The sequence below is a fragment of the Passer montanus genome, unplaced genomic scaffold (genome assembly GCF_014805655.1).
Source record: "Passer montanus isolate IOZ18808 unplaced genomic scaffold, ASM1480565v1 scaffold86, whole genome shotgun sequence".
NCBI lineage: Eukaryota > Metazoa > Chordata > Aves > Passeriformes > Passeridae > Passer > Passer montanus.
Genome location: NW_024373923.1, coordinates 1,930,374 through 1,945,411, shown reverse-complemented (window position 1 = coordinate 1,945,411; position 15,038 = coordinate 1,930,374). Strand labels below are relative to the sequence as shown.

At 49.0% G+C, this 15,038-nt stretch overlaps 1 protein-coding gene across 3 annotated transcripts in view; it reads right to left on the bottom strand.

The window, feature by feature from the left end:
* The window catches only part of CTIF (cap binding complex dependent translation initiation factor), a 147,480-nt gene that overhangs the window by 61,538 nt on the left and 70,904 nt on the right, over positions 1 to 15,038 (bottom strand). For all 3 annotated transcript variants that reach the window (XM_039733335.1, XM_039733334.1, XM_039733336.1), the window contains one exon: positions 7,483 to 7,559. In XM_039733335.1, coding sequence (XP_039589269.1) covers positions 7,483 to 7,559 — 77 coding nt within the window. The remainder of the gene's footprint in view (positions 1 to 7,482; positions 7,560 to 15,038) is intronic.

Genomic DNA, 15,038 nt, shown 5'->3' with positions numbered 1-15,038 from the left:
TGCTCCTGGCGTTTTACATGGACCATTTGGATAGCATGCAGCACTGGGGACTTGCTCTTAGATAAGCTGGACTGATGCTAGATATAAATTTGGCTGAACTTCAGATGGCTTTTGCAGAGCTGTTGAATCATCTGTGCCATGTGGGTACCAGGGCTCAGATTACTGCACAGGGACATCACAGAATCCTAGAATGGGTTCAGTTGGAAGGGACCTTAAAGCTCATTGCTCCATCCCTGCCATGGGCAGGGACACCTTCCACTGTCCCAGGCTGCTCCAAGCCCCATCCAGCCTGGCCTTGGAGACTCCCAGGGATCCAGGGGCAGCCACAGCTGCTCTGGGCACCCTGTGCAAGGGCCTCCCCACCCTCACAGTGAAGAGCTCCTTCTCAATACCCAATCTAATCCTGCCCTCTGGCAGTTTAAAGCCACTGCCCTTTGCCATGCTGTGTCCTGCTCTGAGCCATGGTTAAAGGCAGCAAAAGGTGTTGATGGAGCCACAGAACCTCCAGACCTCACCTCCAAGTGTTCCCTCCTGACAAGCAGCTGCAGTGCTGCCCAGCAGCTCCACCCATGGCTCAGTCACACCAGCTGCATGTCCATTGGGTGTCAGGAGGTGGCTTTTTAGTGATTTGAGGATTACTCCTTCAATGGTGAGCCCAGTGCAGGCTTTGTTCTTAACAACCTCCTTCCCCAGGTGTGGAGTCTCTGTGCTGTGACCCCTGGCAGAGCCTTCTCCTCAGCTCCTGGAAGGAAGGGCAGTGGGGCAGGGTGATGCCCCCACATCTGGCCAGCGTGGCTGTGCTGGTCAAAAGGGCTCCTGCTTGACCCTTCCTGATATCATCTCTGCCCTGCTCCATCACCTTACCTAGAGGGCAGCTGCTGGACCAACCAGATCCAAATGGAACAGGTCTTACCCAAAAACCTCATGAGAGGGCAAGAGAGTAACTACAAACACAGGGAGGAATGACTGTGCTGCTGCAAGTGCCCACAGTTCCCTTCATCTGTTACTCCCTTGGCGTCAAATCAGACCTTCCTCTGTCTCCCAGGCTTAATCAAATGACCAGTTTTATCCACTTGCTGTTCACAGCAGCATGTTTCTTCAGCAGAAACTGCCCTTCTGCCTGCGCACCTTTTACCCCTGGGTACCTTGACAGCATCTGCACCACCCCCAGCCTCTGCCAGGCAAGGCTGAATCAGCTGACACGTGCAAAGCAGCATTTCCTTCTCTGTGCTCTCAAGTTTATTTATCCTTCACTTCCCTGGGTGACTCTGGGTCCTCTCATTAACAAACAGAAGGAAAAAAAAAAGGCAGAAAACTTTTGCTTTCCATCTTATCTCATCTTAAATCCCCCTTGCTCATGGCTCCATCTCACACCAGCACCACGTGGTCCTGTGATTCCCACCCGAGCCTGTATCTTGCCCCTGAATGAGGAGACCTTGCCCTTGAAGGAGCAAGCTGGGCCAAGCTGATTCCTGTGGTGTTTTACGACAGGGTGAAGCGGCAGAGTGCCTTTATGGTGTTTTGAAAGGAAATTGTACAGGAACAATGTCCCGAGCAGTGTGGCTATTGAAAACCCTTCACAAAAGGAGTTTGTCACAAGAGGAAAAGCAGCTTAATCAGTCGAACTAATCACTGTAGGTGGTTGAGTGTCCCCGAGGATCTGTAAAATTAAATATAATGGGAAAAGAAATATATCACAGCTTGCCTACGCTCCTCAGTGGAGCCGCCAGCGGATATGGGACCTTCCCTGCCTGGCCCTGAGCCCACCATGACCATCCTTTGGGCTGTCCCTAGGCAGAACCACCTCCTTGAAGACCCACATGGCTGGGCTGGGATGAGCCCCAGGAGGTTTCTCAGCAGTGTAGGCCCTGGCTGGGGAGTTGGGACAGGGATGCCCACTCAGTGAGCTCACCCCAGATAACCCAGTGCGCGGCGTGGGCGTCAGCAGGAGGGTCATGGTGCTTACACAACCCTCCTGCTTCAGGAAGAGGAAACCGTCCCTGACAGCCACCCAGGGCTCTCCAGGGAAGGAGGATATTTCTGCCTCCCTCAGCTCTGAATCTAATTAAGTCCAGAAAACACATACACACAGAAAAAAATAATCCAGACTGTTTTTTCCTGATGATTTAAGTGCAAAGCCAAGTTAATGCAAGGAAGTAAATAAAGTCAGACCATGCTAGAGAAAACCTGGGGACATTTCTGTAATCCTGTTCTTGAAATCTTTAAGTATTTGGGGCATGCTAAAAGGACATGGAGAGAGCTCCTGAGCCTTTTTGCTCACAACCTTTCCCTCCACGTATGAACCAGGAGGACTTGTGCAGCCTTCTGCTGCAGCTCCCAACAGAGGGGCTTTACGTAGGATGGACTTCCCAGGTGCAGAAACACCCCTCTTAAAACCTCATCCAACAGGAGAAGGAGGAGATGACACAAAGCTCAGTCACAGTTAAAGGTGATGGTCCTTCACCTGAGACTGGCTGTGATCCCCAGCAATCCTGGCTGGGAGAGGCCAGGCAGCCCCTCATGGCTTTGGTCACCTCAAAGCCTAAAGACACACCAGCTGCACAGAAGAAACACAAGAGACTCCCACTTTTCGTGCAGAAAAAAGCAATTCAGGGGCCTTTTGCAAAGAGGGTATTGATTAACTCTTGGGCTTTTACTCCATCCTCTCCAGGACATGGGGTTGTTTTCTCTGCCATCCTTTCCTGTTCTTGCCTCCAGACAAGGACAACCAAAAGAGCCAGGAGGTGCCAGCCAGCATCTGTGCACACCCAAGGATTTGCTTTTTGATAAGCTACTCAGCCTGATCTTTCTTTTGAATCCAGTAAGATTTTGGATCAATTTTATTTCAGTGGTGCACACTTTTTAAGACTTCCCCAAAAACTCTTTCCTGGTCATCAGAAAGACTGCCCCCTTCCTCAAGTGGCACAGAACTATTTCAGTACTGTTAACCAGAAGACCAAGAAGTAGGTACAACACCACCTGTCCTCTTGCAATTCCATATATTTCAACTCCATATATTCCCTGTAAAGCCTATGTGAATGTGCAATGTTTTTTATCGTTCCTACAAGGCTGGGGCAAGCCACTGTCCACAACACCACCTGTCCTCTTGCAATTCCATATATTTCAACTCCATATATTCCTTGTAAAGCCTATGAGAATGTGCAATGTTATTTTATCATTCCTACAAGACTGGGGCAAGCCACTTTCTGTGTATTTCCATGCATTTCCAGGCCAAAGAATTTAGCCAGCTGGATTCTCCATCCCAAACACATCACACCAGGAGGCCATGGGAATAGGAGGAACCTTGGGCAACACAAAGTCAGCTTGTAATGCTCAAAAAACAGGGGGTTTGGGAACTTTTTGAAGAACAAGGGGCTAAACTCAGAGCTCACCTGTCCAAGGAGATCACATCCCACACAGCTTGTGCTGTGTTAGCAGAGAGGCACTGGGTGGGAAAGGTTTGAAGAGGGGACTTGAGAAATGGGTCTGCTGTGCCCCACATTCCACAGTATCTTCTTGCAGGGGAGGTTGTGCCACCATGCAAAACTCCATCCTTGCCTAGAAGTGGTTGCCCGTGGAAAGTCAAACTAAGCAAACTTTGGACTTGGCATGAAAACACCTGCCTGTGCTGCTCTCCTTCCATGATCCCAGCAAGCAGTGATGCCCTCCACCACCCTCATCAGGAGGTGGCAGTCACACCTCCTGACTCTAAGCCAACAAGAGGTCACTGGCTGCAGGATTTCTGCCAGGAGAGGCGGGGAGTGATACCTCTACAGCTCTGATCATAAGCTCTTTGCAGCAAGGACCCCACCACCTCCTGTAGGCTTTTACAGCACCATGTGCAACCAAACCCTCCAGCAGATGTGGCTCTGATGTTGGCTGCTGTGATGGAAAATGTGCCCAGTTTTTTTTAATGACATCTAATTCACTCTTCATGCCTATCTTATGCAACAAATGAAGCATGCAACCATGGAAAATCATAGGATCCCAGAATGATTTGGCTTCAAAGAAACCTTGAAGACCATTCAGCTCCAGAAACGGGGACATCTTCCACTAGGCCAGGTTACTCAGAGCCTCATCCAACCTGGCCTTGAAGACTCTGAAGGATAAGGAACTCACAAAAATGGAAGAAAATTATTGGGGAACACAAAAACAGCACATATGCAAGGAGAGAACTGTGGATCACTCCCTTGGGGTAGCTTCTCCTGAAGGGAGAGAAAGGTGTGTGGCAGAGACTTCAGGGTAGGTGAGCTGTGCTCCTCCACAGCACAGGGACAGCATTTCCCGAGGAAAGGTGACGGGAAGGAAGCAGGGACAGGCACTATTTATAGCAGGGCTGGACACCAGCGTTGTTCTGCATGTGAAACAAAAGGTGCTTCACTAGCCCAACACTGTCCCCATCTGAATGTCACTGTCAGGGAGGCCAGAGAAGCCCACACATGCTCTGGGAGGGAAGCAGTGCCATTTATAAGACTATCTAGGAAAAAAAAAATGAGGCAGATTTCTATGTACTAATCTTCTTTACCAGCTTTTTTTTTGTAATAGCTGTGTTATAGAAAGCTCCAACCAACCCAAAGGCCACCTACAACCAGGCAAGGCCAGCTGAACCTGTGCATTGAGCAGAGGTCAGACTGGGGGTTGACACTTTGGCCACTTGTGAGGGTGACTCCTGCCCCTGGCAGGAGGATGCCCAGCATGGTCACCAGGATTTGTCAGCCCTGGATGAGGCAAGTCCTGGGCAGGGAGAACCCATACACCCCATACAGGCATCACCTGTGGGGCCCAGGGTGCTGCTCCAGGACCCACCAGCTTCAGGAGAAGAGGAAAAGCTGCCCCATGAAAACCAGTCCCAGGTGTGCCCAGGACTTTGGGGCCACACCTGCTTCTAACCAATTTAGTGGGACAACCTCTTCTCTTCTTGCAAATCCACTGCACGCCAGCCCTACTTCCATCTTTGGCTGTTACCAATTCCTTTCTAGGAAATCAGACCTTCTTCCCTTGGGTCCAGGCATCCAGAGCTGCTTCCCAGCCCCTTCCCAACCCATGCACCACCAAATGGCCCTGCTAGGCTTCTTCCCATCCACACTCTTGCAGTTTCGACTCCCTCCATATCCAGACGAGGTTTTAAACAAAAATCCCATTACCTCGACTGTTTTGCCTAACATAAAACCTCACCCTGAGGAATTTTTATATCACCTGTGTGGCTCCACCAGCTCTGGAATGGAGCTTTTCTGCCCCAGACTGATGCCTGGGACATTAAGATAATAGCACTGCAATAAAATGTAAACAGCTTTGTGGTCTGTGTTCTGATACAATCTGGGTTTTTTCCTATTCCCTTTCCCCCCCACCATTCCCGCCCTTTTCTTCCCCTACTTCTGTCATGCTTTCCACATAAAATAAAGATTCTGAGAGCTAACTCACTACTAGAAATTAATTTTAAGGAGAAAGTGCTCTCTTGGAGCAACTCAAGTGACACTAAAAGGACTAAACCTCCCCTCCTAGTCCCAAATGCACCACAGAGACAAGGGGACCCTGAAAACCTCCAGCAGCAAAACAAGTGGCATGGGGAGGGAGAGGTGAAGGAAGGGGATAGGAACCATGGCTTTTCCTTTTAAATAATTACTTAAAAACCAGCTTTTTCAATCCAGCTCCCTGTACTCAGGCCTCCCAGCTTTTTGAAATTGAAATAAATGTGGTTTTCTGGCTAAGATTTGATAGCACTGTGGAGGACTTGGGCAAAAGTGCATACCCTCTGCTCTTTCCATTTTATTTCATTTGTGGCTGCTTAGGGCTGAAATGACCCCACAACTCCTCCAGAATAATGCCAGATCAATTGGATTTTAAGGCTTTTTTCTCTTCCCCTAGGACATTATCCCAGTGCTATTGACCAGGGCTGTATCTCACCCTGTGATCTTCCAACCCCAGCCCAAGGCAGTTTCTTTTGCTGTCTCTCCTTGCCATCTGTGCAGGAGGCAGAGATGCCCTGCAGGACTGAATGCTTCTGTCTGCTGATGGCTTATCTGAAGGGACCAGAAAGAAAAAAGTAACAGACATGCATATCTGTGGTGTTCCCTCCATCCTTCCAACTGGCAAGATTTTTGGATGAGAGAGAAGAACCAACACTCAGCTCCATGGTTCAGCACAGCCTTGGGCATGGGGCTCCAGGCAGAAGACCTCTTGGCCCTGAGGGTCTCCTCTCCCAAAGCATCAAGCACTCTTTGTATGGCAGAAGAAGGCCAGAGAGGGGAACAGAACTCCCTAAACTCCTCTGCGGTTCCTCAGAGGAGCCCAGCACAGTGCTCCAGTTAAGCCCACCTAGCTCAGTCTCGCAACACAGCAGACTTGGTTATAACCATGTTTTGGAGATGACAGGGCTGCAACCCAGCTGAAAGAAGATCTTTTCCCACCCACCCCAAATAACAAGACCAGACTGGCTTTTTGAATTGTGTACAGCTAAAAAAGGGGAGTCCCCAAGAGGAGAGGAAACAGAGTTTTCTGCTGACAAACCACCTTGCCCACAGAAGAATGTTTCTAGGCTGCCTGAGAAGACTCTTTTTAGCTCTTTTTCTGGTCTCTCAGTGAAGTTTAGGAAAATCAAACCGTGCAGAATTAACTACATCCTGGCTTTTCATAAGACAAGAAGTGATGGCGAGATTTGAGAACACAGTCCAAGGTGTCTGCAGGACTTCACCAAAAATGTCACCCTCTGTGACAGCTCAGGCACAGACTACAGTTTATTCCAGGAGAAAGCACTGGACACTTTTTTTCATGTTCAATCACCTTTCAAAGTCGTGGTTTTAGAACTGCTTTATTGCCCTGGGTGTGTTGTCTCAGCCGCACCAGAATGTGTCAGCAGAAATAAAGCTGCATGTACAACTAATTCCCTTATTCCTAACTTCTTTTCACATTTAACCACAGTCATGATTCCCATCAAGGGCTTTAGGTGCCCTCATATAATTTAATATGCATTTTACACAATTAAATATCCAATAGACTCAATTAAATTAACCCAATGGATTGAAATCACCAATGCCACAGGAATTTGGCTGCCTGCACAGCACATCCCCTCCTTCCCACAGACACCCGAGGCTGGCTGTGACACCCTCTGAACCAAACCATACCCACTTTCCAGGCAGCCCTGAAACTCAGAAAATTTTGATTTTTAGTAGAAAAAGAGGAAGCAAATCCCAAGGACTCGAGCTTTTACAGGCAATACATTGCCAGCTGTATCTTTGAGTGCAAGTAAGGGGATCTGGCTATGCAGGAATAAACTCAAGGGGAAGAGAGGTCCTTAAGGCACCCTGGATCAATGCAGAACGCATACCAAAATATCTTCAGGATGCTACTGCTGACATAAGAGTTTATGCATTAACACTGCTGAACAGCAGCACTGTCCAAAGACTCACCAGGAGGTGGTTGAGGAAGTTTTGTAACGAAGAAAAGATTAAAAAAAGCCCCAAGCACTGAAGAGGTTTCACCTACCTCCGGTCGTTTCTCCTCCTTCTGAACAGTTTTTTGGTGTGTGCGATTTCAGCTTCATGAGGCAATGGATGGTAACCCTGTAAAACAGAGGGAAAAACAGCCATCAGCTCCAGGAGGCATCAGCATGGAAGGGGTGAGAGTGAGACAGAGCTGGATACCCAGCACGTGAGCATGGTGAAAGAAACAGCTTCCCAAACATCCCTACAACATCCCAGACCCCACAAAAGCAGGTCTGAAAATCCACAGATGTGTTGTACTTCTCAGGATCATTGCAAGGAGCAGGGAATGAAGTTATCTGCAGTTTCTGAACAGAAGAAACCACACTGGGCAAATGACTGGATCACATATGTATGAATCCCATACACATGATGGACAAGGAATTCATCCACTTCACACGTGGCACACTAAGCCATCCAATTTCCCTGAACTGCTTCCTTTGTGTATTTATCCAAATGCCAGCTGAAAAAATGCCTGTAAAGGAAGATGCTCAGCATAATTTTGAGGATACCAGGGGAAAACAGTAGGAGCCACAGCTGGTGGGTCTGCTGGGCTGTGCCCTCACCCCAGCAGGAAGGGAACAACCACATCAGAAGCACCTCACTGAGCCAGCCCACCATGAATGAGTCAGCCTATGCCACCCCTGCAGCAAGAACAGGTGGGACCCACGTTACAGCAAAAAACTGAGGAGACAAGGACTTGCCCATGCCCAGGATGAAGGAGGGCAGATTTAGATGACATACTAGGCAGAAATGTTTTACTAGTAATTAGAAAGAAAGTCTGTAATGTGAGGGTGCTGAGGCTCTGGCATAGGGTGCCCAGAGCAGCTGTGGCTGCCCCTGGATCCCTGGCAGTGCCCAAGGCCAGGCTGGACGGGGCTTGGAGCAGCCTGGGACAGTGGAAGGTGTCCCTGCCCATGGCAGGGGGGTTGGAATGAAATGACCTTAAAGTCCCTTCCAACTCAAACCAATCTAGGATTCTATGATTCCAAGACAAGGCAGTGGCAGAGCTGTGTGTTACTCCAGCTGCTGCCTTTCCAGTGCCCTCTTTCCACTGAAGGTGCCGACTCTGACGTGGTCTGTTCATCTGATAAAGGGGCTGCTGTATTTACTATCCTACTATGGGCATGATGAGGCTTTGTTAATGCTCACACAGAGCTCTGAGGTTCCTGGATGAAAGGCCCTACGTAAGTGCAAAGTATTATTTATTTTCCAGGGACCACAGAGCTGTCATAACTATAATGAATTTTATTTATGCAGTATTGTCCTTCCCTAGCTGGCAATAAAAGCCCTGTAAAAGTTGCTCTTTTATTTCCATCACCATCTATCTCAGCCTGGAACTCCAGCCACTGCTGGGAATCACCACGTGGGCCATGAGGGAGCAGCCTGGGCATGGGCAAGGGCTGGGTGGGGATGTGCTTCATCTAGCAGCAGCTTTGTGACATTGGCATGACAACATAACACACCGACTTCAGAAAAAAGTCCCTCTCTCTTCGTGTGAAGAGCCTTTGGAAATGGCAGTTGATTTCAGCAGCAGTTACTGAGATAATAGTATTTAGAGTTTCTCCAGGGGAAGATGTAATGGAGGAGAAAGATTCCTGGGGATGATGAATTTAGGCCAGAGAAGGCACCACCAAGTTGAAGAGAGACAGGATTTATTGTGACCATCCATCCTGAGCCCTGCAAAAAGCCTGGAGGAACTGCTGCTGCAGCAACCCTGCAGCTCCCACAGCAGCTGGAGCCTTCCCTTCAGAGAGCTTCCCTCCTCCAGACTTCAAGCCATAAGGAACTCACCAAGCCAAAGCATAAAGCTATTAGAAAAGGTCCAAAGGAGAGTTACAATGATGGTGAGGGGTCTGGAAGGGCCACATGACAAAGTGTTTGAGGGCACTGTGCTTGTTCAGCCTCAAGAAGAAGAGACTGAGGCCAGACCCCACTGGGGTCTGCAGCTCCTCCCGAGGGACAGCTCTGATCTTTGCTCTCTGTGACAGAGACAGGACCCAGGGCACGGCTGGAGCTGTGCCAGGGAGGGTTAGGTTGGATACCAGGGAAAGGCTCTTCCCCAGAGGGTGCTGGCACTGCCCAGGCTCCCCAGGGAATGGGCACAGCCCCGAGGCTGCCAGAGCTCCAGGAGCCTCTGGACACCCTGCCAGGGATGCCCAGGGTGGGATTGCTGGGGGGCTGTGCAGGGCAGGAGCTGGGCTGGGTGATCCTGGTGGGTGGTTTCCAACTTCCTAGAATTCCATGATTCTGTAATAGCTTAGAATCACCGAATCCCAGAACAGTTCAGGTTGGAAAGAACCTTAAAGATCATCCAGTTCCAACCCACCTGCCACTGGCAGGGACCTTCCACCAGACCAGGGTGTTCATACTGAAACTGCTTCACTGCTGAGGGCTGTGGTTTGAGTGCTCCTCATCACTCACTTTCCCAATCATTTATTTTTCACTGAAGGCATAGGAGGAGCTTGCTATCTCTGAGATCTCTGTTCCTTTGAAAAAATGACTTGAAATTGGCCAACAGATACCAAACTGAATGAGGAAAGGAGGGGAAGGAGGAGACACACACAGTCCAACCCCAACAGTACAGCTAGTTTAGGAAATGAGGCTAAAAATAGTACAATAATTAGCAAGGCTGTTTCTAAATGTTGTACTAGCACAGCAGGCTAATGCTTGGGGTGTTTTCAAGAATTTAAGCTGCATTGCAGACACATGTGCAAATACAATTACCTTAGAAAAATGAAACTATCTCCTCTCCACACAAGGACCAATTTCCTCTAGTGAAGACCTCATTAAAGCCTCAGGAGCTGCCTTTCTGCTCATTCCTGCTAGAAACCATACATACAGTGGTGCATTCCTGCATGTCCTCCTTGCAGAGAAACCCTGTGCTTCCACAGACCTCTGCTCACCAGCAGCTGACATCAACGGGATAAGAGATGAATTAATGACATGGGAATAAGTTCCTAATCCAAGGAGCACTCCTGGACACTGCCTGTGCTTGAACAGAGGAGAACTTCGTGTCCCCATTTACGAAAATCAAACATCTCCTTTCTCCAGCTGAGCAATTCCCTTCCTCAGTCCTCGTCGTGAGACAATGTTTTGGAAAAAAACAGTCACCGATCCCTACTCTTGTCTATTTTGGAGCCTAAACAAAGCTAAATTTGGAAGGGAGAAAAGTTGACTTTTTTTTTTTTTTTTTTTTTTAAGCGAGCTGATGCAAAAGGAAATATCAGCAAACTGCAAGTAGGGCGGAGTGGCTGGAGAAGACCAAAGGTGATGGGTGGGTGGGGACAGAATCCCAAGGGCATGGTGAGAGTTTTGATAGCACAGCTCTTGTCTCCAGGCTGCTGCCCACCATGGGTTATGCAGGACAGGTGTGGAAGTACCTTCAGCAGAGCCAGCTCACTGAGGACAACGTGAATCTGAAATGCAGCTCTTCCATCTTTCAGCAGACACACTCCTTCTGAAGTCAAAATCCCTGAGCAGAGCCAAAGGAAAATGTTTCTCAAGACAGAAGACCACCCTCTGCTCTGCAGTGGGTCTGCAAGAGGGATGGGTTTTTCTCCTGCTTTGGCCAGAAACACTATCACACTCAGATACCCATGGTTTTCATAGGCAGGTTTTCAACTTCTCAGTGGGCAGCAAAGTCACATTTGGTCTCTTTTCCGCATGGGTTTTATCTTGATATTTATTCACAGGTGGCTGGAGAAGGTAACAAACCAGTATTTCAGTGCTGCTGGTTCTGAAATCAGCAGCCACAGCTGCTCTGGGCACCCTGGGCCAGGGCCTGCCCACCCTCCCAGCCACCAATCCCTGCCCAACATCCCAAAATGTGTGCCTGCCCTGTGGCAGTGCAGCCATGGCCTGTGTGCTGTCCCTGCAGGCCTTGTCCCCAGTGCCTGGGCAGCTCTCCTGGAGCCCCTGCAGGCCCTGGCAGGGGCTCTCAGGTGTCCCTGCAGCCTTCTCTTGTGCAGGGGAGCAGCCCCAGCTCTGCCAGGCTGGCTCCAGAGCAGAGGGGCTCCAGCCCTGGCAGCATCTCCGTGCCTGCTCTGCACTGGCTGCAGCAGCTCCACGTCCTTGTGCTGCTGGAGCCAGGGCTGGGGCAGCTCTGCAGGTGGGGTCTCACCTGAGCCCAGGGCACAGGGGCAGGATCCCCCTGCCCTGCTGCCCACGCTGGGATCAGCCCAGGGCAGGGGGCTCAGGCTGGGGCAGCTCCAGCCTCCCTCCCACAAGTGCTCCCAAGTCACAATTTGATTGCAGGAATGAGGCCGAGCTTTTTCTGCCACTGATTCTTCTGTGACCACCCTGAGGCAGCAAATCACAGCAACTCCTCTGGCATCTGAAATCAAAAGCCTCACAGAGCAGATAGCCCTGTCTGGGACCAACCTGCACCCTCCCTCCTCCTCTTCTCCCCCACTGCTGCATTCCCAAGTGCAGCTGTTTGTTGCCTGAGGTGGCTGAACTCGTGGGTGTTTCACAAAGACTCGAGGGGCTTCTAGGGGTTTGGGTTCATTGCTTAATCCGTGTGGTTTTATACCCTGACTTTCACATGCAAAACCTCAACCACAAAGCAACTGCTTTCACTCATAACAACTTATTCCACCTCTTTCACAGACGTTCCCCATGCAGCAGGAACAACCCCAGCCTGTGACTGCCAAGCAGGTGAAGACACCTGAATGGGAAACAGCAACACTGAAACCCTGAGAGTGAACAGAAGGCTGAGAAAAGCACTAGACTGATGGAAAAAAACAGCACTCAGGTGATGAGAGAAGGAAATGATCTAGCCACAGTGCAGGATCAGTCCCACTGGAGCTTTATCTCAAGAGCCTTTTGTGCCCTCAAGAAACATCCGCCCTTGCTTATCTTAAACAAATGGTTGCAGAAGGCCTGAACTGAACAAACAGGTTATTAGGCCTGAGGTAGGAGCTGGGAGTTTCACTCAGTTTTATTGCACACAAAGTTCAGGGTGGGATTTATTTTCTGGGGGAGTGGGAAGGGTGAGGTGGGGCTGGAATCACTGAGAACACCCCATCTGTCCATGCAAAGGGAACAACAGAAATTCCGAGGCTGGAGGGAGCATAAAAAGATAAATACAGTGGTTGTGGTTCCAGAAATGATCAGCAGAAACCCACCCAGTGAATTGCAACATCCTGCAACAAGGCTTTCATCTGCCTACAGGATGGAGTGTCCACGGCAGGGAACTCCAGGACAGCACAGATCTGCAGATACCTTTAACTTTTATTGTGCCAGTCCCACAATCATGGTGCCTATGGGGTTGAATGTGCCAATATATTCAGTACAACCATCCCAGCCAGCCCCTTGCACGTGAAAAACATGGCAAAAGTGCCACTGGCAGCATCCCCATCACCTCTGTCCACCCAAGGCTGGCATTTCTGCTGGAGGTGATTCCCATGGAAAGTGTCCCAGCCCATGGCAGGGGTTGGAACGAGATGAGCTTTATGGTGCCTTCCAATCCAAATCCTTCTGTGATTCCATGATTCAGTGATACATGAGTATCTGTAAGTCCTGTGTGTATTTCCAGCAAAGCTCTCTCCTCAGAGGCCACTTTCCTCTTCCTATTCCTCTTCCAGGAATTCCCATGGCTCTGGTCTGTCACCCACAAGAGGATTTTTTTACATCTTAGAAGGAGAGAGCTGAGGCACAAACCAAAGCCTTGACCTGGACTGGAGGCCATGGAAGGACACCAAACACTGCCAGGAAGCCACACAGAAATTATTTCCTCTCTGTTAAAATGCAAGTGATAAATCTGTTCCTTTAAATTGCAAGCTATTCATATTTTCCTGTAAGGTGCTTACAATAAGAGTTGCTTCTGAATAAGCAAGCAGTTGATGTTCAACATCTAAGGAACAGAAAGTACAGCAATTTTGCAAAATACTCCCTACACAAGATAAAAGGCAGGTAAACTCTTGCAGTGTTTGATGGTTATGGCTCCACTGCCCTTCCTCACCCACAACATGTGAGTCTTGGCAACCTCCAAGGACACTTTCTTCAACCTCAATGATTGGAGCCAGGGCTAAATTAAACTACAGGACTGACAAAGAAATTAATTTCCAGCCATCCAGGAGCCAGAAAAGGAGCAAAACTCTCTGAGTTTTGCTACCACTGATCTACAAAGCCCTGTCATGGAGAAGAGACACTCTGTGGGACCAGGATGTGCTGGCCTGATGAATCATGGCATAATGCAACAAGCCCCAGAGAGGCTCCAGGAACATTTGGATAATGTTGTCAGGCACAGGGTGAGATTCTTAGACCTATCCAGTGCGGGACAAGGAGTTGGACTGCAATGATCCTCGTGGGTCCCCTCCAGCTCAGGTCATTCTGCAGTTCTGTGATTCTAAGTAATTCCATGAGAGATGTCCCAGTTTGGAGGATTTATTCGATAACCGCATCTTTGGGGTCTACATCACAAACCACAGATTGCCAGCAGAGGCTGAATGTGTAGCTGCAGTACACATGCCTCAGTGATGAGCACAGTGGAGGAGACTTTAAAAAAAAAACCAAAAATGAAAGGGTGGGATGGCTGTTATGTGATCAGGACTGTCACAGCTAAACATCACTCCTCAGTTATCACTAAAACCACCTGCAGTACTCCCTGTAGAGCTCTGCCCTTCCCTGCTGGCCCAAGGACACAAACTCCTGGATTTCCATTTGCTGAGTGTCAATGCTCTGGAGTGCACTTCCCACAGAATAATGGATGTTCTCATGAACCACAGACTACTACACATGCAGTCCCAGACCCAAAGAGGTATCATTCAGACACTTCTTTTCCCATCACCTCTCCTTGGTGTTCCTGACAGAGAGCAGACACACAGCCAGAGGCAAGAAAGCATTGAAAATATTTGGTGACACAAAAGACTTGGTGACACAAAATACTTGGTGGCAGCTAAGCTGTCCCACCTCATCCCTCTGCAGCCAGCTCTGGGATGGCACAAAACACACAGAGAAAAGCAGAACAACCCAGCATGAAACTCCCTGTGTGGGGTGAAGGATGCAAATGCAATTAAAGCATTAGAATAATTAGGCAAAGCATCCCAATTAAAGCATGGCCTGAACCTTCCTTGACGCCTTCTGCTGATTACTGACAGCGCGTTTTCCGGGGTCTATTTATAACTCTTGGCCCCTGAGCTCCTGAATTATACATAATTCAGAGATAATAAAACTTTAAAAACCAGGACAAAGTCTCCTAGGAGGAACTGCCTCTGCAAACACACAAGTTCACCCCAGGAGGAGAAGCCCAAGCAGGCCCAGCTGAGGCAGGGAGATGGGGACAGGCTGGAGACACTGCTGCACTGAGACAGGGTGCTCCAGACACGCCGACACGGACACACGGTGCCATAGGAAGAGTATAAATAACAGACAAAAGAAATCCCCTTTTGTTACCAGAATCCGCAAATCCCAAATCAGTTACAAGCTGACTTAGGAAATGGAGCTTTTTCCCATGTTGTAGCAAAATGGGAACAATACTTTGCGAGTGGAAGTAACTCTAATTGTTTTAACTGATGTTATTTTAGTGTTGTTTAGGTTTATTGTTTATTTGTATGT